General features: G+C 44.8%; 1 protein-coding gene across 2 annotated transcripts in view; it reads right to left on the reverse strand.

The window, feature by feature from the left end:
• The window catches only part of LOC124717054 (4-coumarate--CoA ligase 2-like), a 269,113-nt gene that overhangs the window by 31,002 nt on the left and 211,706 nt on the right, over positions 1-26,405 (reverse strand). For both annotated transcript variants that reach the window (XM_047243732.1, XM_047243735.1), the window contains exons 8-9: positions 25,697-25,869; positions 4,979-5,134 (exon numbers count right to left, since the gene is read on the reverse strand). In XM_047243732.1, coding sequence (XP_047099688.1) covers positions 4,979-5,134; positions 25,697-25,869 — 329 coding nt within the window. The remainder of the gene's footprint in view (positions 1-4,978; positions 5,135-25,696; positions 25,870-26,405) is intronic.

Below are 26,405 nucleotides of genomic sequence, written 5' to 3' on the forward strand. Positions count from 1 at the left end.
TAAATCTGCTACTCTAAGTGTGCAAGTGTCATTTCTATCGTCTGACCTAACGGCAGAAGATAAACACACCACAATAATACCACGAGACATATTAGTGACACTCGCCTACTTCGTTAGAGCGACAAGCCAAATAATCTGATGGTGTGTGTACCGAAAGTCTTACAGTACGCACTCCACAGGAACCGAGTGCAGAATGACTAGCATGGGTGACGTCAAGAAGAGATCAGCTGCGCAGCTCGGGACAAGCGTATGCACACTGATGGTGGTGGTGGTTAGTGATTAACGTCCCGTCGACAACGAGGTCATTAGAGACGGAGCACAAGCTCGGGTTAGGGAAGAATTGGGAAGGAAATCGGCCGTGCCCTTTCAAAGGAACCATCCCGGCATTTGCCTGAAACAATTTAGGGAAATCACGGAAAACCTAAATCAGGATGGCTGGAGACGGGATTGAACCGCCGTCCTCCCGAATGCGAGTCCAGTGTGCTAACCACTGCGCCACCTCGCTCTGTATGCACACTGAACAACACCAAACACTGACTAGGAGTACTCACCTTGAATCACTACGAGGTAGCGCGGTTACTCCTCCAAGTTCTCCGTCACATTCAGAGTGACGATCACCGTAATCACTGTCTGCGCTACCTATGTATTTCGTCGTCGAAAGAGATTTCTTGCTGCTTGTATTCTCGATCAATTTTTTTAACGTGTTCGCACAATGAAATCCAATTTTATTTAGCCGTTAAATTATATTTCTCCTCCGACAAATGTTTCACATACAGGGTTAGTCAGTAGGAAAGATACATGCTTTGAGGGGTGATACTTGTGGTGATTCTGAACAAAAGCCGGCCGGGGTGGCCGAGCGGTTCTGGACGCTTCAGTCTGGAACCGCACTACCGCTAAGGTCGCAGGTTCGAATCCTGCCTCGGTCATGGATGTGAGTGATGTCCTTAAGTTGGTTAGGTTTAAGCAGTTCTAAGTTCTAGGGATCTGATGACCTCAGATGTTAAGACCCATAGTGTTCAGAGCCATTTCTGAACAAAAACTCCAAAATAAACATATGCCCTTTTCTTAACCGTTTCCGGGTAAACCAATGAAAACAAGTAGGAACGGGAAACGTGTAGCGTCGTCCTTACTAACCGTGTCAGTACGCAGTTCACTTATGCATGGTGCAGTTGCTTACCTCAGGTCTCAGTCTAACAGTGCTTGTCGTAGTGCGTGGTACTACAATGTTGTTTTAGCAACGAATGCAGTAAAAATGCCACAGATCTGTACACATGCAGAGTATGCTGACAAGCTGTTTATCTATGGTTTGTCCAATGGGAATTCCAGAGCTGCTGTGCGAGAATACCAACAACGACTTCCGAATCGCAGAGTGCCAGATAGCAGGGTGTTTAGCAGGGGGTTTCACGGATTCCGTGAGCGTGGTACGCTTCCCAGCGTTAATGTTGTGTCTGAACGTCCCGTACAACAAACTCTTAATGAAGTTGACAATATTCTTCAAGCAGTGCAACGCAACCCTACTACTAGCTCCAGAAGAATTGCTGCCCAACTTGGTATTCCACAAACACGAGTGATACGCACAGTGTATCACTTTCATGGGCAGAGTGCACAACAACATCTGCACGAAGGAGATGCTGCCGCCCGGCAAGAATTCTGTCAATGGATGATTGCCTATGAGTGATTAATTCCATGTATTCTATTCACTGATGAGTCAAAATTTACCCGCAACGGAATCAACAACACGCGCAACTCTCATGCATGGGCAAATGAAAATGTGCACGCTACTGTGGAAACGAATTTTCAATGACGTTTCTGAGTCCACGTGTGGTGCGGTATTATTGATGACCAACTCATCGGTCCAGTTGTTTTAGGTTGTCTTACTGGTACACGGAATCTTGAGTTTCTTCGAAATGTGTTACCAGAATATGTGGAGGAAGTCCCTTTGGCAACACGGGTTCACCATGACGGAGCTCCTACACATTCCTACGGCCAGTGACACAGTATCTCGACACTACATATCCTGGTCGTTGGATCGGTCCCCGTGCAGTCATTGCTTGGACACCGAGGTCACCCGATCTTACCCCATTGGATTACTGTTTGTGGGTGTGGCTAAAGAGCGACGTCTACAAAGGCAGAGTGGACACAAGGGAGGAACTTCTCGCTCGTATTTTACATGCTTGTGCCCACGTAAAGGAGTGCAAAACTGAGCTCCGATCGGCGACACAACACCTGTCTACAAGGGCAGCAACATGCATTGAAGCTGACGGTAGACTGTTTGAACTTCTTCTGTGAGGAAACGTACACAATTAAACAATCCATAACATAACAGTATCTTAATTTACCGTCACCTGCACCTTTCCCATTCCTAGCTGTTTTCATTGGTTTACCCGGAGACGGTTAAGAAAAGGCATATGTTTATTAGAAGATTTTTGTTCAGAATCACCAGTAGTATCGCCCGTCAAAGCATATACCTCTCCTCTTGACTCACCCTGTATGTTACGTCGCAGAAAACATTCTTAGAAGCTACCTGACCTTTCACAATAGAGCAAATATTCGCTACTGGGTTTAATTTCGGGTGGTAAGGAGGAAGGCGTAAAGCAATGTGACCAGGAAGGAATACTCGATGTTCCTTGGCTTGGTTCTTCGAACAGGCCCGAACAGAACAGGTTTCAGCATATCATCCAAGAATGGGATACGTTCCTTTGTCATCCACTTACTGACATCATCATTAATTCAGTTAGACGTTGGAGCTTTGTTTATATTTAACGTTGTGATAAACAACATTGTCGAAGATTAATATAGAGTTAGATTTTAAATTGGGAATCACCTTTTCTGTCAACAACTTTTCACAATTTTGTTGGTTCATGTGGCGGGGTAGTCTCCGATAGCTTGATCTGACTTCCGAATGACAAACGCATTAGCAATAAGGCCATTTGCATCATCTGCACGAGTTATTATTAAGCGTTGTCCTTTGATACTGGCTTGAGGAGACAGTGACTTGTATTACCGTCCCATTATTTCCCGTTTACATGTGATGACAAAATGAAAGTTTCATCAACGTAAACAATGTCTCTGTCTTCCGCCCTAATTTTTTAATTGCTTGCCGGCCTGTGTAAACGAGCGGTTCTAGGCGCTTCAGTCTGGAACCGCGCGACCGCTACGGTCGCAGGTTCGAATCCTGCCTCGGGCATGGACGTGTGTGATGTCCTTAGGTTAGTTATGTTTAAGTAGTTCTGAGTTCTAGAGGACTGATGACCTCAGATGTTCAGTCCTATAGTGCTCAGAGCCATTTGAACCATTTTTTTAATTGCTTCAAATTCGCACTTCATTTTTCTCGCATGTCATTTCTCTCTAACGGTATGATCCTGCTTGATTTTTTTTAGCGGAAAACCAAATTACACTAGTGATGCTACTTTAAAAATATACAGCTTCTTTCGACTTCTGTTTCTTTCTTTTCTCTGTAAGCACCCGTTTTTCGGTTAAATAAAAATTGTATGCACTTTATCTAACAATGGCCTCAACAAATATATCAATATTAATAACTTGAATAGAACGTATTAAGGCGGCCGCGGTAGCCGAGCGGTTCTAAGCGCTGCAGCCGGAATCTCGCTGCTGCTACGGTCGCAGGTTCGAATCCTACGTCGAGCATGGATGTGTGTGATGTCCTTAGGTTTAAGTAGTTCTAAGTCTAGGGCGACTGATGACCTCAGATGTTGAGTCCCATAGTGCTCAGAGCCATTTGAACCATTTTGAACAGCGTATTAACGTTCCACAATAATATTTATTAGTTCATTATGAACCGGCTTTCGGCTTCTTAGGCCATCGTCAGATAACTTAATGTTGAACAGATAGTCCACACAGCTTCAGCGACAATTCATAGCTGTACAAAGAATGGTGTACAAAGATATCTGAGATTTTTACAGCTATGAATTCTCGCCGACTTTGTGTGGACTATCTGTTCAACATTAAGTTATCTGACGACAGCCTAAGAAGCCGAAAGCCGGTTCATAAGGAACTATAAATATTATTGTGGAACATTAATACGTTGTATTCAAGTTATTAATATGTTTATATTCCATAAATATATCAGTGTCTATGGCTGTTTTGCATTTAGAGTTACAAATTTCCTTCCTCCACTAGATACCGAAGCCTGATTTCCGTTTCAATTTTCTGAATAATCCTCTGTGAAACGCCAGTGGCCACTTGGGCTGTCTGTCGAACTCAGTGGACACACCTTCCACAAACGTTAAAACGTAATGTACAATCTCCCGTGACTGAGTATTCAGTTTCCTGCCTTTCAGTTTTGGAGTACTAATAGGCGACATAATATGAGTCTGAAGTCACTGCGCACTTGTAATACAAACTTGGAAAAACACGTGACGGAGCACGTGGCAAATGGAAGGCAGCAACACGTATTAATGTCGAAGAGTACCTCTGCGCTCGCGCAGTGGCCACCCAGGAGTTAACACTGTAACGCTCGCGTAGCTTTCAGATATCTGGCGCGGAGTGTACGTTTAACACCTAACTGTTGCGTAAGCCATCTGACAGATTTTTTAGGGGCAAGCAGTAATTTGCTGCGAAATGGCTGTAAACATTTACAGAGCTCGATCTGAATCACAACTAGACAGAACATCACTCGTCTGAACATTTCAATGCAGTATTTCAGGAACTGTTCATGAAAAGTTTCACGAGTCTTCTTCAATTAACCATTGCGAATGTAAGCTTGAACTACACTTACTTGCTTAAGCAACGTCGAAGAGACGCTCACAGCACTTTCAAGCTATAACGGAAACTCTGACAATCAAGCGTGACCGCAAGATCAGGCGATCGGGAATCAGGAGAACCTGGACGTGATGGTACGGTCTGGCCGCTTCTATCTCGGATACACTGAGGAAGGGATGTGGAGTAGAGATCGATTTACGAGTAACAGGTGAGAGAATTAACTGAGACAGTAGACAAGATATAATGATTGTTATAATACCTGGAAACCTTTGACTTTGATCAGCTCCTTTATCCTGTCAACAATGTAAAAGTCGGAGTCTGCGTCGTAGTAACCGATGTCCCCGGTTCGTAACCAGCCGTCGGCACTGAGGGTCTCCGCAGTCGCTTTTGCGTTGTTGTAGTATCCCAGCATCACCTGAAACACACGTGCGTCCAGCGGATAATAAATGATAGCAAGTGGAGCAATGTAATTCAAAAGGTAAAATCGTCACGCACAATACATTTATCATTCAAACACTATTCTTGCAATTACACGTGTGAGTTAATTTTCTTTTAATCGACTTTTCTATCTGTCCATTATCCATACATGGTTAATGACTTTGCAAAAATGAGTTGTGCTTGAATAAACACTTATAAATAATAATATTTCCCAGTTCTATCATGGGGAAAGAGGAAGTTGAACTCCTATTCTTTACCTACATGTATATCTTACCAAAGATATTTGGCAGTTCTTCACAAACTGTGATGATTGACCGAAGTGCACTGGCAGAAGAACCCAAACACATCCAGGCTAGACACAGTAAGGAGAATAATGGAACAATCTTTAAAACTGATTCGCAGCAAACATTCTAATTCATAATATTACAAAGAGAAGTAATATTATTCCATTGCAAAATAATAAAAATGACTTACAGGTACCGAATCAGAGATTATGAACACATTATTGAAACTCCGTGGCACTATACTCAGAAAACTTTTATATTAACTCAATCAAAAAGCTTCATTCCGGCTATGGAAGTAGAAATTTGTTATCAGTGTGTTGATCTGCAAACGGTATTGCTACCCTACTTTTCTTCCTCTCATTCCTTCGCTCAGCACTGCAGGATGGAAGTATCGTATTGGTCATACTGTTAAGGTAAAAATGTGTTAATTCTACACACGCCTGTGGTATGAATATTGTATACAGTCGTTAACTAAACCTCTCGCAGAAGCCTCTAGAGGCACATTATGATTATTAAATTAATCTGAATAAGTACTTTGTAGCGGTATTTATGGTTAAAAGTAATTATAAATTTTGAATAAACTGTGAAATTCATAATTACAGTACCAGAAATAAACGTACTTTCCATGTAGAATATGCACCCCCATAGTCTGCTATGAATGTATTCAACATATTACTGATAGACATCAGGCAGGAAGTTGGACGTCCTCAGGTGTTCGGAAAGTGGGTGAAACAGTACCTTTTAGGACACAGCCTATTTATCAAAATTTTTCGCCTGGAGGGATGTAAATTAACGTTAGTATTCATGATAAACAGATTTTAACGTTCCGAACACACATGCTGCTGCTAGCGCCCTCCGTAAAGCTAGATAAATAAGTTATTAGTATGAAGTATTGAATGAAAACAGCACTGGGGTAGCGTAAGCGGTGATTCATTTTCTACTTACACACATCTGTAAGCGTATTGTCATATCGATGGCTTAGTTGTGGAGTATCTTTGCGGGCAGCCGCGCCTGTAGTGAGTCGAGCACGGGACACGAAACTGTTATGTTGTGTAGTGTGTAGCTCTGCATGTAGAAGCATTGATAGTATTCAGGTTGAAGTGTTGCTACAAGTGCTATTACAGTAAAGTGATGACATATGGAAATGGTTCAGAGGAAAGTGCGTCAGGAAGTAATTGAAAATGAGCAGTGGCGTTAATAACGTATTTATGTATCCTCTCGTTGCGTGTCGCATAGCATCGATCATCCGCTCAGTGTTCGGTCTCCAAGGATGAACAAATGTGAATCAGTAATACTATTTACCATAAAAGAGTGCAATCAAGTGCCAGTGATTTGTAGCGAGCGTGAGAACGTGCGTTCGATCATCGCGTTCCGCATTATCAACAATCAGCCGCGCCGCGACGGTTACGCGCACGCTCGTACAAGTGAGGACTGAGAACTGAAAAATTAACTTTACGAACAGTGTTGTATCATTACTAGTGACAAGGAGGACTATTACCAGGTATCTGTATGTGTGACGAGCGTAAGAACTTTCGTTCGATCATGCGGCTTCCGTATCATCAACAATCACCCGCGTCGTGTCGGTTATGCGTACGCTCGTCTGAATTATATTTTGGACAATTAATCATCAAGATTGTTAATTGGGATGACATTTACGATTTAGAATGTAAACAGTGCAACCTGTGGTTTCCATATAGTCTCAGAATATAGATGTTCATACCAGACATAGGACAGTGTTGTGTTTAAACGTTGAGTGGCTCCCCTAAACCCGCTTGCATTTCTTCGATAGATAATTTCAGGCAAGCCAACAGCAGTGTGGAGCAGAACAGTACGACCGCAGCGGGATTACCAGGTACGTGGTGTGGACAGGGCGAACGGCCACGAAACGTGTAAGGTACCCCCCCCCCCCCCACACACCCGCCCATTCGTACTCCCGGGCGTGTAACACATCTTACGATAAGAGCGTTAATTTTTAACTTTTTTGGTAAATTCTGAAGATGAACCAATTACTATGTAAGGATAAATATTCCATAAGACATGTAATATATTAAAAGCCAAAGAGTTAATACTAAAGGCAGTGGAGAAACATTGCAAGCGAGGAGTTAAAAAGACATTCTCTGTGACACTTTCATTCTTCTCAAAATAAAATATTGTGAAAAGAGGACTTCCTCTAGCGGTATATCACTTCTGCTGTTACCGGTGACACGATAGGAGTATGTTTCCAGGTTCGGCTATACTACACTGAAGAGCCAAATAAACTTGTACACCTGCCTAATATCGTGTTGGGCCACGGCGAACACACAGAAGTGCCGCAACACGACGTAGCATGGACTCGACTAAAGTCTGAAGTAGTGCTGAAGGGAATTAACACCATGAATCCTGCAGGGCTGTCTCTTCTGAACAGCACGTTGCAAGGCATCCCACATATGCTCAATAATGTTCATGTCTGGGGAGTTCGGTGGCCAGTGGAAGTGTTCAAACTCAGAAGAGTGTACCTTGAGTCACTCTGTAGCAATTCTGAACGTGTGGAGCTCGCATTGTCTTGCTGGAATTGCCCAATACACAATGGACATGAATGGAGGCAGGTGACCAGACAGGATGCTTACGTATGTGTCACCTGTCAGAGTCGTGCTTAGGAGTATCAGGAGTCCCATATCACTCCAACTGCACACGCCCCACACCATTACAAAGCCTCCACAGGCTCCAACAATTCCCTGTTGACATGCAGGGTCCATTTATTCATGAGATTGTCTTCATACCCTTACACGTCCATCCGCTCAGTACAATTTGCAATGAGATTCGTCGGACCAGGCAACATGTTTCCAATCACCAACAGTCGGTGATGACGGGCTCAGGCGAGGCGTAAAGCTTTGCGTCGTGCAGTCATCAAGGGTACAGGAGTGGCCTTCGGCTCAAAAGCCCATATGGATGACGTTTCTTTTTATGGTTCGTTCTCTGAAACTTGTTGATGGCCCAGCATTGAAATTTGCAGCAATTTGCGGAAGGATTGCACTTCTGTCACGTTCAACGACTCTCTCCAGTTGCCTTTGGTCGTGTTCGTGCAGGATCTTTTTCCGGCCGCAGCGATGTCGGAGATCTGATGTTTTACCGGATTCCTGATTTCCACGGTACACTGGTGAAATGATGGCACGGGAAAATCCCCACTTCATCTCTACCTCGGAGATGCTGTGTCCCATCGCTCGGGTACCGACTATAACACCACATTCAAACTGACTTAAATCTTGGTAACCTTCGTTGTAGCAGTAGTAACCGATCTAACAACTGCGCTAGACACTTGTCTGATGTAGACGTTGTCCACCGCAGCACCGTATTCTGTCTGTTTACATAGCTCTGTATTAGAATACGCATGCCTGCACGAGTTTCTTTGGTGCTTCAGTGTATTTACTGACTAATAAGCGTACTTTTGTTCAAAGGGTGTCTGCTTTGTAGACTCCTATAGTTTATCATTTGTTGTGGCATAGACCCGTGGTCTAGGGGTAGCCGACACGGTAGCTCAGCGTGTTCGGTGAGAGGGTTAGTTGCCCTCTGTAATAAAAAAACTGAGTTAATCGGTCAATAACGAACTTAAACGGTTGTCTTACTACGTCCGCCCCGAGCAGATGCAACGAACGAAAGTGAACAAAATGAGATTTAAAATAAATAAATAAATAAAAAAAAGGGTAGCGTCTTTGATTCATAATCAAAACGTCTTCGGTCCCGGGTTCGATCCACGCCACTGCCTAAATTTTGATAAATAATCAGCATTGGCGGCCGAAGACTTCCGGCATAAGAAGTCAGCCCCATTCTGCCAACGGCCTTGTCAAAGAGGGCGGAGGAGCGGATAGAGGTTCAGGGCACTCTCTTGTCCTAGGGGTGGGAAATTGCCCCTAAAGGCGAAAGTATCAGTAATGATCAACGACATGAGGATGCAGAAGGCAATGGAAACCACTGCATTAAAGACACGTAACGTGTATCCACAGGACATGTGGCCTGTAATTGAAGAATTGTCATGATGGTCTCTCCATTGGCAAAAGATTCCGGAATAGTCCCCCATTCGGATATCCGGGAGGGGACTGCCAAGGGGGAGGTTACCATGAGAAAAAGATTGAATAAACAACGAAAGGATAACGTTCCACGAATCGGGGCGTGGAATGTCAGAAGCTTGAACGTGGTAGGGAAACTAGAAAATCTGAAAAGGGAAATGCAAAGGCTCAGTCTAGATATAGTAGGGGTCAGTGAAGTGAAGTGGAAGGAAAACAAGGATTTCTGGTCAGATGAGTATCGGGTAATATCAACAGCAGCAGAAAATGGTATAACAGGTGTAGGATTCGTTATGAATAGGAAGGTAGGGCAGAGGGTGTGTTACTGTGAACAGTTCAGTGACCGGGTTGTTCTAATCAGAATCGACAGCAGACCAACACCGACAACGATAGTTCAGGTATACATGCCGACGTCGCTAACTGAAGATGAACAGATAGAGAAAGTGTATGAGGATATTGAAAGGGTAATGCAGTATGTAAAGGGGGACGAAAATCTAATAGTCATGGGGACTGGAATGCAGTTGTAGGGGAAGGAGTAGAAGAAAGGGTTACAGGAGAATGTGGGCTTGGGACAAGGAATGAAAGAGGAGAAAGACTAATTGAGTTCTGTAACAAGTTTCAGCTAGTAATAGCGAATACCCTGTTCAAGAATCACAAGAGGAGGAGGTATACTTGGAAAAGGCTGGGAGATACGGAAAGATTTCAATTAGATTACATCATGGTCAGACAGAGATTCCGAAATCAGATACTGGATTGTAAGGCGTACCCAGGAGCAGATATAGACTCAGATCGCAATGTAGTAGTGATGAAGAGTAGGCTGAAGTTCAAGACATTAGTCAGGAAGAATCAATACGCAAAGAAGTGGGATACGGAAGTACTAAGGAATGACGAGATACGTTTGAAGTTCTCTAACGCTATGGATACAGCAATAAGGAATAGCGCAGTAGGCAGTACAGTTGAAGAGGAATGGGCATCTCTAAAAAGGGCCATCACAGAAGTTGGGAAGGAAAACATAGGTACAAAGAAGGTAGCTGCGAAGAAACCATGGGTAACAGAAGAAATACTTCAGTTGATAGATGAAAGGAGGAAGTACAAACATGTTCCGGGAAAATCAGGAATACAGAAATACAAGTCGCTGAGGAATGAAATAAATAGGAAGTGCAGGGAAGCTAAGACGAAATGGCTGCAGGAAAAATGCGAAGACATCGAAAAAGATTGATTGTCGGAAGGACAGACTCAGCATACAGGAAAGTCAAAACAACCTTTGGTGACATTAAAAGCAACGGTGGTAACATTAAGAGTGCAACGGAAATTCCACTGTTAAATGCAGAGGAGAGAGCAGATAGGTGGAAATAATACATTGAAAGCCTCTATGAGGGTGAAGATTTGTCTGATGTGATAGAAGAAGAAACAGGAGTCGATTTAGAAGAGATAGGGGATCCAGTATTAGAATCGGAATTTAAAAGAGCTTTGGAGGACCTACGGTCAAATAAGGCAGAAGGGATAGATAACATTCCACCAGAATTTCTAAAATCATTTTGGGAAGTGGCAACAAAACGACTATTCACGTTGGTGTGTAGAATATATGAGGCTGGCGATATACCATCTGACTTTCGGAGAAGCATCATCCACACAATTCCGAAGACGACAAGAGCTGACAAGTGCGAGAATTATCGCACAATCAGTTTAACAGCACATGCATCGAAGCTGCTTACAAGAATAATATACAGAAGAATGGAAAAGAAAATTGAGAATGCGCTAGGTGACGATCAGTTTGGCTTTAGGAAAAGTAAAGGGACGAGAGAGGCAATTCTGACGTTACGGTAGCGTTCTCGCTTCCCACGCCCGGGTTCCCGCGTTCGATTCCCGGCGGGGTCAGGGATTTTCTCTGCCTCGTGATGGCTGGGTGTTGTGTGCTGTCCTTAGGTTAGTTAGGTTTAAGTAGTTCTAAGTTCTAGGGGACTGATGACCATAGCTGTTAAGTCCCATAGTGCTCAGAGCCATTTTTTGACGTTACGGCTAATAATGGAAGCAAGGCTAAAGAAAAATCAAGACACTTTCATAGGATTTGTCGACCTGGAAAAAGCGTCCGACAATATAAAATAGTGCAAGCTGTTCGAGATTCTGAAAAAAGTAGGGGTAAGCTATAGGGAGAGACGGGTCATATGCAATATGTACAACAACCAAGAGGGAATAATAATAATGGACGATCAAGAACGAAGTGCTCGTATTAAGAAGGGTGTAAGACAAGGCTGTAGCCATTCGCCCCTACTCTTCAATCTGTACATCGAGGAAGCATTGATGGAAATAAAAGAAAGGTTCAGGAGTGGAGTTTAAATACAAGGTGAAAGGATATCAATGATACGATTCGCCGATGACATTGCTATCCTGAATGAGAGCGAAGAAGAATTAAATGATCTGCTGAACGGAATGAACACTCTAATGAGTACACAGTATGGTTTGAGAGTAAATCGGAGAAAGACGAAGGTAATGAGAAGTATTAGAAATGAGAACAGCGAGAAACTTAACATCTGGATTGACGGTCACGAAGTCAATGAAGTTAAGGAATTCTGCTACCTAGGCAGTAAAATAACCAATGACGGACGGAGCAAGGAGGACATCAAAAGCAGACTCGCTATGGCAAAAAAGGCATTTCTGGCCAAGAGAAGTCTACTAATATCAAATACCGGCCTTAATTTGAGGAAGAAAGTTCTGAGGATGTACGTCTGGAGTACAGCATTGTATGGTAGTGAAACATGGACTGTGGGAAAACCGGAACAGAAGAGAATTTGAGATGTGGTGCTATAGACGAATGCTGAAAATTAGGTGGAGTGATAAGGTAAGGAATGAGGAGGATCTACGCAGAATCGGAGAGGAAAGGAATATGTGGAAAACACTGATAAGGAGAAGGGACAGGATGATAGGTCATCTGCTAAGACGTGAGGGAATGACTTCCATGGTACTAGAGGGAGCTGTAGAGAGCAAAAACTGTAGAGGAAGACAGAGATTGGAATACGTCAAGCAAATAATTGAGGACGTAGGTTGCAAGTGCTACTCTGAGATGAAGAGGTTAGCACAGAAAGGAATTCGTGGCGGGCCGCATCAAACCCGTCAGTAGACTGATGACCAAAAAAAAAAAAAAAAAAAAACGACACAACAAGTCGCTGGAAGTCCCCTGCAGAAGTATTGTGCGATGCTGCCTCTATAGCCGTCCACAATACTGCGGAAGTGTTGTCGGTGCAGAATTTTGTGCACTAAATGACCTCTCGATTATGTTCCATAAATGTTCGACGGGATTGATGTCGGGCGACTGGGTGGCCGAATCTTTCGCTCAAATTGTGCGTAATGTTCTTCAAACCACTAGCTACCGACTACGGCCTGGTGACATGACATCGTTATGCGGGGACATGAAGTCCGTGAATGGCCGGAAATGGTCTCCAATCAACCGAATGATCGGTTCAGTTGGACCACAGGACCGTCCGTTCCAACTCGTACTCGTAAATACAGTCCACGTCATTATGGAGCCACCATCAGCTTGTACAGTGCCTTCTTGACAATTTGGGTGTCTTGGTGTGGTCTGCGCCACACTCGAACCGTACCATCAGCTCTTACCAGCTGAAATCGGGACTCATCTGACCAGTCTAAGGTTTTCCATCTGCCGAGTGTCCGACCGATATGGTTACGAGACCAGGAGAAGCGCTGCAGGTGACGTCGCTATCAGGAAGAGCAGCGTACTGTCCAAACGGTACGTTCGTCATACGTCCCACGCTGAGTTGTGAGGTTATTTCACGCTGTGCTGCTTGTCTGTTAGCACTGACAACATTACGCAAACGCCGCTGCTTTCCGTCATTAAGTGAAGGCCTCCGGACACTATGTTGTCCGTGGAGAGAGGCCAAGCCTGAAATTTGGCATTCTCGGCTCACTCTTGACTCATGGATCTCGGAATATCGAATTCCCTAACGATTTCCGTAATGGAAATTCCGCATACAGAGTCTGCTCCTTCCTGTCGTGCACCCATAATTACGTCGGAAACCTTTTCATTATACCTTCTGTAGGCCATAATACCGCGATCTGCATATGTGCATACCGCTATCCCATGACTTTTGACACCTCAGTGCATGGTAGTACCGTATGGCACAAAATGCAAACTTAAAATACGAGGTTCGTAAAGAAGATGGTTCAGATGGCTCCGAGCACTGTGGGACTTAACATCTGAGGTCATCAGTCCCCTAGAACTCAGAACTAATTAAACCTAACTAACCTAAGGAGATCACACACATCCATGTCCGAGGCAGGGGGCTGAGGCGTATCGGTTTGGGGGACCCTTGCCGCTCGCGTGGGCGCTACGATGGGTGCCGCCTCCGTGCGCGCGGAGCTGCGGGGGAGGCGGCGACGGCCGGGCGCGCTGTATTCTGCGGCGCTACAGCGTATCGCTTTGCTGCCGCTGATATATATATATATATATATATATATATATATATATATATATATATATATATATGTGTGTGTGTGGTGGGGGGGGGGGGGGGGGGGCTAGACGAGCGGTGTCCTGCAACCGTAGCTGTAGCGCGGTTCCGAACTGAAGCGCCTAGAACCTCTCTGCCATACCGGGCGGATAGTTGAACATTATTGAGTATATTTGGGATGCCTTGCAACGTGCTTGTCTGAAGAGATCTCCAACCCCTCGTACTCAGCCCTGCAATATTCATGGTGTCAATTCGCTCCAGCACTTCTTCAGACATTAGCGGAATCCATGCCACGTCGTGTTGCAGCACTTCTGCGTGCTCGTGGAGGCCCTACAAGATATTAGGGAGGTGTACCAGTTTCTTTGGCTCTTCAGTGTGAATATTTTCTGGATCTTTTCCTTTATATGTACAGTGTAATCTTGCTTTCCGCCAGATTTCGAGATTCTAGAGCAATAGAAGCTCTCTTTACGCTATGACTTTGCAAGTATCAAAATACGTGACATAAATGACCGTGTCTAATGATCTCATTGATTTGGAGCCTTCACTTTTTTCACCGCCAAGGGATTATAGACCTTAATACGTGACGTAAATTTCAACTTGATACGTCTACTCGTTCCTGAGACAAAAGGTTTGCAACAGTCGAACAGGTACACAGACAGACAGATGGACAGCAAGGTGATCCTATGAGTCCAGTATTTACCGACTGACGATGGAACCCTAGAAATGAAAAACTCATTACATATGGAATGTGAAAGAGAGCGAGCGGGGTGGTGCAGTGGTCAGCACACTGGCCTCGCATTCGGGAGGACGAAGGTTCAATCCCGCGTCCGGCCGTCCTGAGCAAGGCTTTCTGTTAATTGTGTGGACGCTAGCGTGACAGAGAGAGAGTGAGTCATACCATGAGCTGACATGTGTAAAGTGCAGCTGGCCAGTTTATGGTACTGGCAAAACAAGACATACCTTATAATCATTCAATTATTTAGAGAGGTGGTTATTTTGATATTTGTGGGTTTTATACATTTGTTCGTTTAATAAATTTCTCATGAAAGGTGTTACGTTGTGATTGGTTCACAATAAAAGACGCGGGATCGCGCGCTTTAATTCTGATATTGGATTGGCGACGATGTTCCTCACCCATTTAGAGGGCAGTACGCTCGCGCGTATTTAGTGGACTAAAAAGCTGCTTTGTGAAGTGTAGATGAAGTTCGGAGCTCATACATCATCATGTTCGCACGTCTACGTAGGGAGCTCTGAATAAATGTAATTATTTTGCAGAATTATGAGTAAAACTTGACCCTGGAATGTCGGAAAGTGAACGCGAACGTGTGAGAAGAAAACGAGGAATTTCGATTTTTGTTTGTAAACTGTGACTTTTGAGTTAACAAAAATCCGCGTGGCGTGTTGTGCAAGTCGGGACCGAGAACTGAATGTTGAAAGGGATCGAGTTGTGCAATATTTGAATGAGCTCTCTGTCACAGACAATCCGTTTTGTAATCTGTAATTCAAGAACAATCGCATTTATTATTGTTATAATACCGCCAACCGGTCTCAACCCGACTCAGGGGTCATCTTCTGGGCCTTTACACCATTGGTCGACTGCTGGTGGTGTCACTCCTGTCTACATAACGGCAGAAAACTATCGTCAGTTTAGCAATAGTGGTGTCACTCCTGTCTACATAACGGCAGGAAACTATCAACAGTTTATCAATAGTTTCCTGCCGTTATGTAGACAGGAGTGACACCACTATTGATAAACTGACGATAGTTTCCTGCGGTTATGTAGACAGGAGTGACTCCACCAGCAGTCGACCAATGGTGTAAACGCCCAGAAGAAGACCCCTGCGTCGGGTTGAAACCGGTTGGCGGTATTATAACAATAATAAATGCGATTAAGACTGTTCTTGAATTATTGATTATCATACTAATCGCTGCTTCTCTCCACAACCATATTGTCCAAAAATCGTTTTGTAATCTTCCTGGTAACAAGTTTGGTTAGACACCATAACCTGGCTATTACGAGTGATTGTATGTGAGCGTAGCAACTCTAGCTTAAGATTAGCACTGGCTGGGCCGAGTTCTTGTATGAAACGTGACAATATACTGAAGACTTCACTCACGTACTATGTATCACTTAAAAAAAAGAAGCTCGGCAGTTCTGAAACTAGCAAACATTACAAGTTCGTTTGTGTGGTCATCGTTTGTTGCACTTTCTAGGCACTAAGAGAGCGACTGGCCCGACTACAACTTTTCCAGACGAGATAAACTGTTCGTTTTGTAAAAGGACAAATAGGAGACGCGTGTGGGCCGGAACGCAAGAGAGGAAATTCTGCACAAGGAGAGTAGACTACTCTGCCAGATGAACAATAATATCGCCGTTGCAATTAAACCAAAACAACAGTGCGCCTGCAGGCTAGAGAAAATAAAGTTTTTTGATTGTGATGCTCGCTGATCCAATCGACAATGCCCTGGGAATATTTAAGAAGCAAGACAATTACTTACCACTGTTAGTAATGGGAGTAGACTAGCATTAGTCATAAAAGGCTCCTACGTAGTACACTGAGGCGACAAAAGTCTGATGCCTCCTAATATCGTATCGGACCTCCTTCTGTCTGGCGTAGTTCACCAACTAGACAGGGCACGAACTCAACAAGCAGAGGGTGGCGCACGAAATGTGTTACCGATCGTTTCTTTCACAATTTACGACGCACATTACACATCCCGCTGAGATCTCTACAGCAGTACCAGCAGAGCTTGGAAAAACAAATGAGTTATGAAATGACGTGTAATTCACGATACTGTCGCTAGGAGACTAATAAGCAGCAATGGCTGACAATGGAAGACTGACGGCACAGCAACGATCGGCAATTGTGTTACTTTTTCATGAAACGCAAAGCCTTGTTGTGACTCAGAGGCGTTTTCTAGGACAGTTTACAACACGATGAGTCCCTTGCAAGAAGACCATCCACAGGTTGTACGATAAATTTGTACAGGAAGGAACAGTATTGGAAGCGAAGCGACCTCGGCCTAAGCCTGTTTGTTCGCCGGAGAATACTGAAGCGGTACGAGTTGCAGTACAGAGAAGTCCCGGGAAATCGTGTAGAAAGGGTGCAGTGCAACTGGGAACATCCAGACGCTCCGTTCAACGCATTTTAAAAGTGACCTCCATATGTACCCATACTAGATGACCTGTGCACAGAAGCTCACTGAAGAACACAAGCAGCAGAGACTACTGTTTGCTCAGTGGGCGGAGGATAGGGAAGAAACCCTCAACAACGTTTGGTTTTCAGACGAGACACATTTTCATTTAGAGGGTGTGGTTAACAAACAAAATGTACGCTTTTTGATCACTGAAAACCCACAAGTGCTTCATGAACGACAACATTATGCTCCGAGGATTACAGCGTGGGCAACAATTTCCAGTCACGGACTTATTGGACCCTTTTTCTTCGAAGAAACTGTGAACAGCGAGTGTTATTTGAGCATGCTTCGCAATAGCTTCATTCCACAGCTTATTGCTACTGCTTTGCTCTTCAACACGCAGTGGTTCACGCAAGATGGAGTAGGGCCACATACTGCAAACACTGTTTTGGAGTTTTTACACAAGCATTTCGACATGCGAATCATTTCACTCAGGTTTCCAGGTCGCTTCAATGACGGACAAAATTGGCCCCCCAATAGTCCAGACCTCAATCCATGTGCCTTTTTTCTTTGGGGGTACCTACAGGAAAAAATTTGCCCGAAACGTCCACGTGATTTAATGGAGCTCAGAAGAGTTATTCTTCAAGCTTGCAGTGAAATTACATGTGCCGTAGGGTAATCACTAACTTCAGTGTTCGTTTGAAGGAAGTTAGGAAACGATATGGTGGACATATTGAGCATGTGCTGAGTTAGAACATATCTCCATGGACGGCTCTTCATTGTAGCATGTAGTGTTGGCAGAAGAGCCAACACTGTGTTGCTAGAGGAGGCCGAAATGCACGCTTTTAAGCTCACGCAGATTGGCGTGAGGTCTGGAACAGTTAAGGGAATTAATAGTAGCAAATAAAGTACGAAGTGGATGTAATACTTAACTTTAATCCATAATTGTAGAACATCTCTCGTTACTGTACAAGCTTCACAATATTAATTATCAAAGGCTATGGGGCCTTGCTAGGTCGTAGCAAACGACGTAGCTGAAGGCTATGCTACCTATCGTCTCGGCAAATGAGAGCGTATTTGTCAGTAAACCATGGCTAGCAACGTCGGCTGTACAACTGGGGCGAGTGCTAGTAAGTCTCTCTAGACCTGCCGTGTGGTGGCGCTCGGTATGCAATCACTGAAAGTGGCGACACGCGGGTCCGGCATATACTAATGGACCGCGGCCGATTTAAAGGCTACCACCTAGCAAGTGTGGTGTCTGGCGGTGACACCACATAGTATATGTTCCTTTCAGATTGTATTGACAATAAAGTTTACATTCAAAACAAAAGGGTAACGCATTTCGTGCGCCACCCTGTAGTTGGAAGTCCCTTGCAGAAATACTGAGCCGTGCTGCCTCTATACCTGTCAGTTGTGTTGCCAGTGCAGCACACACTGCAAAAACTGACTTCTCAATTATGTCTCATGAATGTACAATGGGATTCATGCCGTGTGATCTGGATGGCCAAATCATTCGCTGGAATCGTCCAGAACGTTCTTCAGTCTAATCACGAACAATTGTGGCCCGGTGACAAGTTTGGCAACATGAAGTCCATGAATGGCGGCAAATGGTCTCCTAACACCCAAACATCAGCATTTCCAGTTAATGATCGGTTCTGTTTGGCCGCAGAGCCCAGTCAGTTCCACATAAACACAGCTCACACCACTACGGAGCCACCACCAACTTGCATCTACATCTACATGATTACTCTGTAATTAACATTTAAGTGCTTGGCAGAGGATTCATCGAACCACAATCATACTATCTCTCTACCATTCCACTCCCGAACAGCGCGCGGGAGAAACGAACACCTAAACCTTTCTGTTCGAGCTCTGATTTCTCTTATTTTATTTTGATGATCATTCCTACCTATGTAGGTTGGGCTCAACAAAAGATATTCGCATTCGGAAGAGAAAGTTGGTGACTGAAATTTCGTAAATACACTCCTGGAAATGGAAAAAAGAACACATTGACACCGGTGTGTCAGACCCACCATACTTGCTCCGGACACTGCGAGAGGGCTGTACAAGCAATGATCACACGCACGGCACAGCGGACACACCAGGAACCGCGGTGTTGGCCGTCGAATGGCGCTAGCTGCGCAGCATTTGTGCACCGCCGCCGTCAGTGTCAGCCAGTTTGCCGTGGCATACGGAGCTCCATCGCAGTCTTTAACACTGGTAGCATGCCGCGACAGCGTGGACGTGAACCGTATGTGCAGTTGACGGACTTTGAGCGAGGGCGTATAGTGGGCATGCGGGAGGCCGGGTGGACGTACCGCCGAATTGCTCAACACGTGGGGCGTGAGGTCTCCACAGTACATCGATGTTGTCGCCAGTGGTCGGCGGAAGGTGCACGTGCCCGTCGACCCGGGATCGGACCGCAGCGACGCACGGATGCACGCCAAGACCGTAGGATCCTACGCAGTGCCGTAGGGGACCGCACCGCCACTTCCCAGCAAATTAGGGATACTGTTGTTCCTGGGGTATCGGCGAGGACCATTCGCAACCGTCTCCATGAAGCTGGGCTACGGTCCCGCACACCGTTAGGCCGTCTTCCGCTCACGCCCCAACATCGTGCAGCCCGCCTCCAGTGGTGTCGCGACAGGCGTGAATGGAGGGACGAATGGAGACTTGTCGTCTTCAGCGATGAGAGTCGCTTCTGCCTTGGTGCCAATGATGGTCGTATGCGTGTTTGGCGCCGTGCAGGTGAGCGCCACAATCAGGACTGCATACGACCGAGGCACACAGGGCCAACACCCGGCATCATGGTGTGGGGAGCGATCTCCTACACTGGCCGTACACCACTGGTGATCGTCGAGGGGACACTGAATAGTGCACGGTACATCCAAACCGTCATCGAACCCATCGTTCTACCATTCCTAGACCGGCAAGGGAACTTGCTGTTCCAACAGGACAATGCACGTCCGCATGTATCCCGTGCCACCCAACGTGCTCTAGAAGGTGTAAGTCAACTACCCTGGCCAGCAAGATCTCCGGACCTGTCCCCCATTGAGCATGTTTGGGACTGGATGAAGCGTCGTCTCACGCAGTCTGCACGTCCAGCACGAACGCTGGTCCAACTGAGGCGCCAGGTGGAAATGGCATGGCAAGCCGTTCCACAGGACTACATCCAGCATCTCTACGATCGTCTCCATGGGAGAATAGCAGCCTGCATTGCTGCGAAAGGTGGATATACACTGTACTAGTGCCGACATTGTGCATGCTCTGTTGCCTGTGTCTATGTGCCTGTGGTTCTGTCAGTGTGATCATGTGATGTATCTGACCCCAGGAATGTGTCAATAAAGTTTCCCCTTCCTGGGACAATGAATTCACGGTGTTCTTATTTCAATTTCCAGGAGTGTAGATCTCGCCGCGACGGAAAACGTCTTTGCTTTAATGACTTCCATCCCAACTCGCATATCATATCTGCCACACTCTCTCCCCTATTACGTGATAATACAAAACGAGCTGCCCTTTTTTGCACCCTTTCGATGTCCTCTGTCAATCCCACCTGGTAAGGATCCCACACCGGGCAGCAATATTCTAACAGAGGACGAACGAGTGTAGTGTAAGCTGCCTCTTTAGTGGACTTGTTGCATCTTCTAAGTGTACTGCCAATGAAACGCAACCTTCTACATCTACATCCATACTCCGCAAGCCACCTGACGGTGTTTGGCGGAGGGTACCCTGAGTACCTCTATCGGTTCTCCCTTCTATTCCAGTCTCGTATTGTTCGTGGAAAGAAGGATCGTCGGTATGCTTCTGTGTGGGCTCTAATTTCTCTGATTTTATCCTCATGATCTCTTCGCGAGATATACGTAGGAGGGAGCAATATACTGCTTGACTCTTTGGTGAAGGTATGTTCTCGAAACTTTAACAAAAGCCCGTACCGAGCTACTGAGCGTCTCTCCTGCAGGGTCTTCCACTGGAGTTTATCTATCATCTCCGTAACGCTTTCGCGATTACTAAATACCTTTGGCTCGCCTTGCCCACAATATTATCTATGCGGTCTTTCCAACTGAAGTTGTTCGTTATTTTAACACCCAGGTACTTAGTTGAATTGACAGCCTTGAGAATTGTACTATTTATCGAGTAATCGAATGCCAACGGATTTCTTTTGGAACTCATGTGGATCACCTCACACTTTTTGTAGTGGACTGACAAGACAGCCAATCCACAGTGACGGGTAACCGAAAGGCACGCGCTTAAACTCACGCAGGCTGGCGTGAGGTCTGAAACAGGATACGTAATGAATGCTATAAAGAAAAGTACGTAGCTGCTGGAATACTTAACTTTAATCCACAATTGGTGAACATTGGTCTTGTTACTGTACATGCTTCATTAGATACATAGCAAAGGATAAGTGACGCCTTGCTAGGTCGTAGCAATTGACTTAGCAGAAGGCTATGCTAACTATCGTCTCGGCAAATGAGAGCGTAATTCTCAGTGAACCTTTCCTAGCAAAGTCGGCTGTACAACTGGGGCGAGTGCTAGGACGTCTCTCTAGACCTGCCGTGTGGCGGCGCTCGGTCTGCAATCACTGATAGTGGGGACACGCGGGTCCGACGTATACTAATGGACCGCGGCCGATTTAAAAGCTACCACCTAGCAAGTGTGGTGTCTGGCGGTGACACCACACTTTTTGTTATTTAGCGTCAACTACCACCTGCCACACCATACAGCAATCTTTTCTAAATCGCTTTGCAACTGATACTGGTCTTCGGATGACCTTGCTAGACGGTAAAGTATAGCATCATCTGCGAACAACCTAAGAGAACTTCTCAGATTGTCACCCAGGTCATTTATATAGATCAGGAACAGCAGAGGTCCCAGGACGCTTCCCTGGGGAACACCTGATATCACTTCAGTTTTACTCGATGATTTGCCGTCTATTACTACGAACTGCGACCTTCGTGACAGGAAATCACGATCCAGTCGCACAACTGAGACGATACCCAATGGGCCACAGTACCTTGTTGACAAATTGGGTCGTTGGCATCGTGGGGCCCACGCCGTGCTCGTACCTTACCATCATCTCTTACCAACTGAAGTCGGCACTGACCAGACCACGGTTTTCCAGTCGTCTAGGGTGCAACCGATATGGTTATGAGGGTAGAAGAGGGGCTACAGGCGATGTCGTGTAGCAAAGGCACTCGCATTGGTCGTCTGCTGCCGTAGCTCATTAACGCAAAATTTCGGCCCCTTGTCTTACGTCCCACACTGATTTCTGGGCTATTTCACACAGTGCTGCTTATCTGTAAGCATTGACAACTCTACGCAAAAGGCACGGCTCTCGATCGTTAAGTGAAGGTCGTCGGTCACTGCGTTGCCCGTGGTGAGAGGTAATGCCTGAAATTTGGTATTCTCAGCACACTCTTGACACTGTGGATCTAGAAATATTGAATACCCTAACCATTTCCAAAATGGAATGTCCTATGCGTTTAGCTCCAACAATGATTCCGCGTTGAAAGTGTGGTGTCACCGACAGACACCACTCTTGCTAGGTGGTAGCCTTTAAATCGGCCGCGGTCCGTTAGTATACGTCGGACCCGCGTGTCGCCACTGTCAGTGATTGAAGACCGAGCGCCGCCACACGGCAGGTCTAGAGAGACTTCCTAGCACTCGCCCCAGTTGTACAGCCGACTTTGCTAGCGATGGTTCACTGACTACTTACGCTCTCATTTGCAGAGACGACAGTTTAGCATAGCCTTCAGCTACGTTATTTGCTACGACCTAGCAAGGCGCCATATTCCGTTACTATTCTGAACAGATAATATTGTGAATCATGTACCGTCAAGAGCGACGTTCATCATTAATGGATTAAAGTTAAGTATCAAACTAATTACGTCCGCTTACTGAATTCTAATTCCTTGTCATGTTCCAGACCTCACCTCAGTATAGTTCTTCCCTTCTCACGCCAGCCTGCGTGACCTAAAACGCGTGCATTTCGGCCTCCTCTCGTAACACGGTGTTGGTTCTTCTGCCAACACAACACGAAGTCTATTAGTTACCGTCGTGCGGCCATAATCACGTCGGAAACCTTTACGCCAGTCGATTGCCCTTTTATACCTTGTGTAATCGATACTACCGCCATCTGTATATGTGCGTATTGCTATCCCATGACTTTTGTCACCTGAGAGTATACTTATCAGAAGTGCCCCGCAGTAACCATTTCTGCCTGTTGATGCATGACTCAATCGTTACACTTCCCTACTCCCTGATTTTCGGGATTTTGTTGCATTGCGTCATAATTTTATGTAACAAAAATCTCTATATACAGGGTGATTATTATCAAAGTTAACCTTTCAAAATGCTGTAGAAATAACACCCTGGCCAGAATGACGTCAAACTGCAACGGAATTTTATCGGAGAAGGGGGAAAACATATGGCAGAAGAAACAAAATGGTGTGAAAATTGACCAATTGATGGCGCTGGATGTGTCAGAATTCGTAAATGAAAACACCTGTCATGCGCACGAACCAGTGATGTTGGTATAAACACACCGGGTACACGGCTTTTCCTCCTTTCGCGTCTGCGACCTTTGCCATGACTGTCCGAATGCAGGATCGCGCTCAGCTTGTAAAGCTGTGTTATAAGAATGATGACTGTGCGTGCGTTGCTCTGCAGAAGTTACGGACAGTGAAGGGTTTGAAAAAAAGGCGTTGATGCGATGACTGCCATGGATCTGGAGAAAATAACTCGGAAATTCGAAAAGACGGGTTCTTTTGGTGTGCAACCTGATAGAGGGAGGAAACGAATTGATTCGATGTTAGTGAAAGCAGTGACCACAGCATTGCGGGAGGAGACCAGTGGTGTGTGCAAACGTGGAGTCCACGGAGAATTGCCCGAACATTGGACATAACTCGTGAGCACAGTGCATAAAATCCTACGAAGCATGCTTCTTTGCTATCCATTCAAAATTAGCTACGTGCACGAGTTGCTTCCTGTTGACCTGCGAGCACCGGCCGCGGTGGTCTCGCGGTTATAGGCGCGTCAGTCCGGAACCGCGCGACTGCTACGGTCGCAGGTTCGAATCCTGCCTCGGGCATGGATGTGTGTGATGTCCTTAGGTTAGTTAGGTTTAAGTAGTTCTAAGTTCTAGGGGACTGATGACCTAAGATGTTAAGTCCCATAGTGCTCAGAGCCATTTGACTAACTGACTGACTGACTTATCATTGCCCAGCCCAAACCGCTAAGGATAGAAAATTGAAATTTGGAGAAGATGTTGATCTTGTACCGTAGACCACTTGAAAAGTGGCCTTCGCCCAAAAAACTTTTCATGCCCAATTTCACCCCCTTTTGGGTGGAATTCCGAAAAATCCTTTAAGAAAGGAGAACGTCACTACTAAACCACTTTTCAAGTTAGAATTACAAAGATTGGTATTTGGTTTCTCGGTCACAAACAAAGAAATTCGTGTTTCAGAATTCTTGGAAATTTAACCCCTTTAAGATGAAATAGCGGCTGAATTTTTTAAAAATAAATCATTATTGAACAAGTACTAAAGCATTTTTGAAGCCACATCTATGAAAAAGGGTATTTGACTTCTCGGTTTCACATAAAAGAACAGGTTGAAATTGTAGAAAAATTCAACATAATGGGGGTGAAATAGGGGCTAAAATGTTTTACGAAAATATCTCATTAGGAAAGCATTTTTAAAGCTAAATCTATGAATCTATTAATTTGGCTCCTTGGTTAGAAATAAAAAATGACGTGTTTCAGTGTTTTTGGAAATTTAGCCCATAAGGGGGTGAAACAGGGCATGACTGATCCACTGCCTTATCATCGCACAGCCCAAAACTGCTGAGGTTGAAATTTTTAAGAGGCTGTTGATATTATACTGTAGGCATCGTATAGTAAGGTATTGTTCGAAATTCCATTCCTAAGGGGGTGAAGTAGGGGCTAAAAGGTTTTCTGAAAATACGTCGCTATTAAGGCAATTTTGAAGTTAGAAATACGATAGTTGTGTTAGGTTCCCTTGCCAGAATTTTTTTTAGAAAAAACACGGTTCATCATTTCTGGAAATTATACCACTAAAGGAGTACAATAGAGGGTGAAAGTTTGTCTTGAAAATAAGTTATTAAAATACTACTATAGCGTTTTTAAAGCTACATCTATGAAAAGTGGTATTGGACTTCTCGGCTGGAAGTAAAAACATACATTTTTCAGTCTGTTAAGAAATTCAGCCCTTAAGGGGTGAAGTACATGATGAAAATTTTTATGAAAATATTTCTTTATATTAAAATACTTTTAAAGCTAAATTTATGAAAATTTGTACCTGACTTCTAAAGTTAATATGTGTTAGGAAATGAAAGTTTTTATGGAAATATCACCAGAAGAACTCAACACGCAGGGTTAACAAAGAGCTGCGAACCCAACTAAGAGAATCGTTTCTGGTCAGAAGTACATTCGGAAATAACCATGCTTCTATGCCTTAATCAGCATGAAAAGTTTAGAAGATATTGCAGTTTGTGAACAACATAAAAACTCGATTAAAAAGCGCAAAAAGACAACTGTGCTAACCACACAGTGTAGAAGGCGCTGAGCTAGTGCAAAATAAATCTGACATACCTGAGGTCCCTTGGTGACTATTTCTCCAGGCTGGTTAGGTCCCAGAACGCGCGAGGTTTCAACGTCGACGACTTTGACGCTGGTGTTGGGTAAGGGCTTACCCACAGTCGTCTGCTTCTTGGTCGTCCTCTCAGAGTTGAGCACACACGGGGCCGCTTCTGTCAGGCCGTAAGCTGCCTCCAGCACACACAAATGAAACATTACAAACACATAAGCCTGGTATTCGGATGGGAGTGCAATATCCAAGCAAGGCAAAAAAAGGTAATCCAGGAGAAAGGAAGGATAATGCGAAATGGAGGAAGCGCTGTGAATGATCTATGATTGGTCCACGCACTGGCAGCTGCGAGCGAAAGTAAATAAATGCAACCCAGCAGCGAGTGAAGAAAACCTGTGAAGTCACGATCGCACATGAAATCTTTTTTATTTGGATGCATTACTAGTTTCGGCTAACAGTCGAGCCATCTTCAGATCATAAAACCTAGATTAGTTTGGTGTCATTACTGTTTATCACATTGTTGAAATCTTTCTTAAATGTAAGACGTTACGGCAAAGTATATATGATCACCTGCGCTACGACATGACGTAAATATTGATTGTGTCAGTTATGAAGTTTTAACGACATAGCATCTTTGGTAAGACGATGTCTTTTACATTTTAGTGGATAGTTCCACATACAAATATTGTTCTTTTTTTTCACTGTCATTTCTCG

The sequence above is a fragment of the Schistocerca piceifrons genome, chromosome 9 (genome assembly GCF_021461385.2).
Source record: "Schistocerca piceifrons isolate TAMUIC-IGC-003096 chromosome 9, iqSchPice1.1, whole genome shotgun sequence".
NCBI classification, from domain to species: domain Eukaryota; kingdom Metazoa; phylum Arthropoda; class Insecta; order Orthoptera; family Acrididae; genus Schistocerca; species Schistocerca piceifrons.